At 42.8% G+C, this 4,656-nt stretch overlaps 1 protein-coding gene across 1 annotated transcript; it reads left to right on the top strand.

Annotated features, from left to right (window-relative positions):
• The first annotated feature begins 1,553 nt into the window (after positions 1 to 1,553).
• Positions 1,554 to 4,439, top strand: LOC138879538 (uncharacterized). The gene is made up of 4 exons (XM_070159154.1): positions 1,554 to 1,777; positions 1,897 to 2,149; positions 2,229 to 2,524; positions 4,358 to 4,439. The coding sequence occupies exons 1-4, from the start codon at positions 1,554 to 1,556 to the stop codon at positions 4,437 to 4,439; spliced, it is 855 nt and encodes a 284-aa protein (XP_070015255.1).
• The last annotated feature ends 217 nt before the right edge of the window (positions 4,440 to 4,656 follow it).

Raw genomic sequence — 4,656 nt, 5'->3', positions numbered from 1 at the left:
TTTCATGTGTGCAAGTCAATGAAGCAGCCCAACAGTACTGAAGTGTGCTCTTTTGTGGATCTTGCCACGGCAGTGATAGTTGATGATACTAGTGCAATGATCAATGTGGAGGACTCTCTAGAAGCGGTATTGTTGAATCTTGATGTAAATGAGGATGAAGGTCGGGTGGAGTGTGTCAATGCTTTACATGGAATAGGCTCGTACTCTTATGAGTCTCGGAAGCTCTTTTTGGATCTTGAGAATAGGAAGACTCCACCAACAAATCCCTCAATCGAGGAACCTCCCATGTTGGAGTTGAAGTCGATGCCTCCACACCTCAGGTATGAATTCTTAGGCCCTAGTTCAACTTTACCAGTTATTCTTTCCTCTTGTCTTACTAACATGCAGGTAGATGCCACATTGGCGGTGCTCCAAAAATGGAAGAAGGCAATTGGATGGACTTTAGCTGATATCCAAGGGATAAGCCCCACCTTTTGCATGCACAAGATTATTCTTGAGGAAGATTCCAAGCCCTCCGTGGAACATCAGAGGAGGTTAAATGAGGCTATACAAGAATTGTGAAAAAGGAGGTGATCAAGTGGTTGGATGCAGGGGTTGTGTACCTCATCTTGGATAGTTCTTGGACTTCGCTGGTGCAATGTGTGCCAAAAAAGGGTGGTATGACCGTGGTTACCAATGCGCAAAATGAGTTGATTCCCACCAGGACTGTCACCGGATGGAGGGTGTGCATGGACTACCGCAAGCTGAATAAAGTGACCCGCAAGGATCACTTTCCATTTCCTTTTCTTGACCAGATGCTAAATAGACTTGCTGGGCATGGCTTCTACTATTTCTTGGATGCATACTCTGGGTACAACCAGATTTTGATTGCTTCGGAAGATCAGGAGAAAACCACTTTCACGTGTCTATATGGTACCTTTACCTTTTTTAGTATGCCATTTGGGTTGTGTAATGCACTGGCTACATTCTAGCGGTGTATGATGTCAATATTTACCGACATGGTGGAGGACATTTTGGAGGTGTTCATGGACGACTTCAGTATTGTGGGTGACTCATTTGATGAATGTTTGAAGAATCTTGACAAGGTATTGGCCCGGTGTGAAGAGATCAATCTTGTGCTTAACTGGGAAAAATGCCACTTTATGGTCAAGGAGGGCATTGTCCTCGGCCATAAGATTTCAAAGCACGGCATAGAGGTGGATAAGGATAAAATTGAAGTGATCTCAAAGCTTCCTCCTCCTACCTAAGTCAAGGGGGTTAGAAGTTTTCTTGGGCATGCGGGGTTCTACCGAAGATTCATCAATGACTTTTCTAAGGTAGTGAACCCCTTGTACAAGTTATTGGAAAAAGATGTCAAGTTCATGTTCAATGAAGAATGTATGAAAGCTTTTGAACTCCTCAAGTACAAATTGACAACCACTCCCATTATTACCGCACCCAATTGGAGCTTACCTTTTGAGCTCATGTGTGATGCAAGCGATGTTGCGGTAGGAGCGGTTTTGGGTTAAAGAGTGAATAAGATGTTTCACCCGGTGTATTATGCAAGCAAAACAATGAATGATTTTCAAGTGAATTACATGGTGACGGAAAAAGAGTTATTGGTTATTGTGTTCGCAATGGAGAAGTTTAGGCCTTATCTCATGGGTGCCAAGGTGATAGTTCATAACGACCATGTTGCACTCTGCTACTTGATGATGAAGAAGGATTCCAAAGCTCGGTTGATGAGATGGGTCTTATTGCTTCAAGAGTTTGATTTGGAGATTGTAGACTGGAAAAGGTGTGAAAACCAAGTGGCGAACCACTTGTCCTACTTGGAGGAGAAGGGGAGGCCCGTGATGGCCTCGAGATTAATGATTCATTTCCCGATGAGCAACTCCTCTCTGTGTCTATGAATAGTATGCATTGGTTTGCAAATATTGCCAATTTCCTTGTAACAGGTGTTGTTCCGTATGAGATCTCTTCTAACCAAAGGAAGAATCTTAAACGGGATAGCTTGGAATACTACTGGGATGAGTCGTACTTGTTCAAAATCTATAATGATGGTGTGATCCGTAGATGTGTTCCGAACGATGAGCAATTGAGTATTTTGGATGCTTGTCAGTTATCCCCCTATGGTGGTCATCATGGTGGGGCGAGGACATCTTCGAAGGTGTTAAGTTGTAGTTTTTATTGCCCATATTATACAAGGATGCAAGTGAATTAGTTAGGACATGTGATGAATGTCAAAGAGCGGGTGGAATTTCAAAAAGGACGAGATGCCTCTCACCACTATTCTTGAGGTTGACATATTTGATGTGTGGGGCATTGATTTCATGGGTCCATTTGTAAGCTCTTGTGGCAACACGTATATTCTTGTGGCCGTTGATTATGTTTCAAAGGCTATGACTTTACCCAACAACGAGGCCCAGAGTGTTGTGGCATTTCTCAAGAAGAGTATCTTTACTCGGTTTGGCACTCCTAGAGCAATCATTAGTGATGGAGGGTCTCATTTTTGCAATAAGGCATGTGATACTTTTCTTGCAAAGTATGGTGTCAATCACAAGTTTCTACCCCTTACCATCCTCAAGCTATTAGGCAAGTTGAAGTCTCCAACCGGTAGATCAAGAGTATATTGTCAAAGACGGTCAATGCAAATAGGACTGATTGGTCAAAGAAATTGGATGATACTCTTTGGGCTTATAGGACTGCTTACAAGACTCCGATTGGTATGTCTCCGTACCGATTGGTATTTGGGAAAGCTTGCCACCTACCGGTTGAGTTAGAACAAAAGGCCATGTGGGCTTTGAGGAAGTTAAATCTTGAATGGGATGTGGTAGCAAATCTTCAGGTGGAGCAGCTTAATGAACTTGATGAGTTCCGGTTTCATGCCTACTCCAATTCTTCTTGTATAAGGACAAAATGAAGTACCTTCATGATAAGTATGCTCGTGACAAGGAGTTCAAAGTTGGTGATTTGGTTCTCTTGTTCAACTCTCGGTTACGATTGTTTCCGGGTAAGCTTAAATCAAAATAGAGTGGATCTTTTGAGATGGTGCTTGTGATTCCGTTTGGTGCTCTTGATTTGAAAGACAAAAATGGTAAGATCTTCAGAGTTAATGGGCACAGAGTCAAGCACTATCTTGGCAAGTTTGATGACAGCCATGTGGTGGCAATGATCCATCTCAAGTGATTGATGGTAACCTACGTTGTGTCGCGACGTTAAATCAGGCGCTTCTTGGGAGGCAACCCATGTGTTTTTCCTTTTGTTTTTCTTTGATTTTCCTCTTAGTGTAGGATATTCTTTTGAACTAACTAGTTGTGAGATATGTATAGGGATGTTTGATGCAGTGCAGGACTAATCTAGAAAAAATGGGCACTCTCTAAAGTTTAGACCGCTGCTGTGGTCGCGGTCAGTGGTGCTAAAAGGTCAAAAGTGGAGGCTCTCTGAAATTTCAACCGCTGTCGCGGTGTATTTTTCGCGGTCAGCGGTGGCTTACTGCTGTCATAGAGGATTTTTGAGGTCCGCGGTGGTCTCAAAGCAATAGACCTTCTGAGTTTCACAATCGCGGTCCGCGGTGCATTTACCACGGCCGCGGTAGGTAAGAATAAGTGGGTCCCAAGGCTTGCCTATAAATAGATGCTCAGGGCCTCCTTTTACACTTTTCGCTCTTTGCTCTCTCAAACACCATACACTACTGTTCACTCTCGCCCTAGCTTGCACAAACACAAGAACTGAGTTGAATTTGTTTCACATTTCACATCTGGTAATTCTAAGCAACCCTTAGTCTTTAATTTTATTTTTATTTTCTTTTAAATTGATAGTTATTACTTTTTCTTCTTCTTCTTTTCTTTTAATTTTGACTTAGGGTTCCATAGTGTTAATTAGATTAGGTTTTAATTAGTCAAAAATGGTGATTAACTACCTAGTGGAATGATAATGTCTTGATTAATGCTAAAATGTAGGAAAAATTTGAAACCCTGGGTGCTGAGCCCAAATTTGACCTTTGCGGTCCATGATTGTTTGTTCGTGGTCCGTGGTCATCTATATTTTGAGATATTTTCAAGTCTTGATAACCGCAGTCAACGGTGGCATTTTTTGTGGTCTGCGGTGCACTTACCGTGGTCGCGCCCCATTTTTCACGGTCCCCAGTGCAATTGAATCAGAGAGTGGGTAGTCTGAGTCCCACCTCTCCGCGATCCGCGGTTGATTTTTTGCGGTCCACGATATTTGCGACCGTAGTGCATTTTCGCGGTCTGCGGTGCTAATGAATTAGAGAGTGGGTAGTCTGAATCCCACCTCTTCGCGGCCGCAGTTGAATTTTTGCGATCTGCAGTTTTGTTTTGCATTGTTAACTATTTTTCTGCACTGCTTCTTCTAGTCTTTTAACTAACAAGTTTCAACTGATTAATATTTGCGAACAATGGTTAAATCTAGAGGAGGTGGTGACAAACAAAGGATAGAGCAGAGTCCTCCCGGGGTAGGGGACGAGGCATGAATAAATTGACCCCAGCAGTTTGGAAAGCAATTAGGGAAACCAGAAAAATTATCAGAGTTGCAGATAGAGCTGCTTCCCATTCTGAGAGAAGTGAGTACCTGCCCTCCAGAGAGGCTTCAGAGTCTGATTCTGTGCCAGAGTATGTACCCAACTTATTGGAGAGACATAGATTGAGAGATGTA

Source organism: Nicotiana sylvestris, chromosome 10, assembly GCF_000393655.2.
Source record: "Nicotiana sylvestris chromosome 10, ASM39365v2, whole genome shotgun sequence".
In the NCBI taxonomy this organism is placed as follows: domain Eukaryota; kingdom Viridiplantae; phylum Streptophyta; class Magnoliopsida; order Solanales; family Solanaceae; genus Nicotiana; species Nicotiana sylvestris.
Note: the sequence above shows the minus strand (reverse complement) of the source record. Positions and strands in the feature narration are given on the sequence as shown.

Coding starts and splice junctions, on each gene's coding strand:
- LOC138879538 (XM_070159154.1), top strand. CDS start 1,554: ATGAATGATTTTCAAGTGAATTACATGGTGACGGAAAAAGAGTTATTG. Junction 1,778..1,896: donor GAGATTGTAGACTGGAAAAG/GTGTGAAAACCA, acceptor GTCTATGAATAG/TATGCATTGGTTTGCAAATA. Junction 2,525..4,357: donor TGTGATACTTTTCTTGCAAA/GTATGGTGTCAA, acceptor TGCTTCTTCTAG/TCTTTTAACTAACAAGTTTC.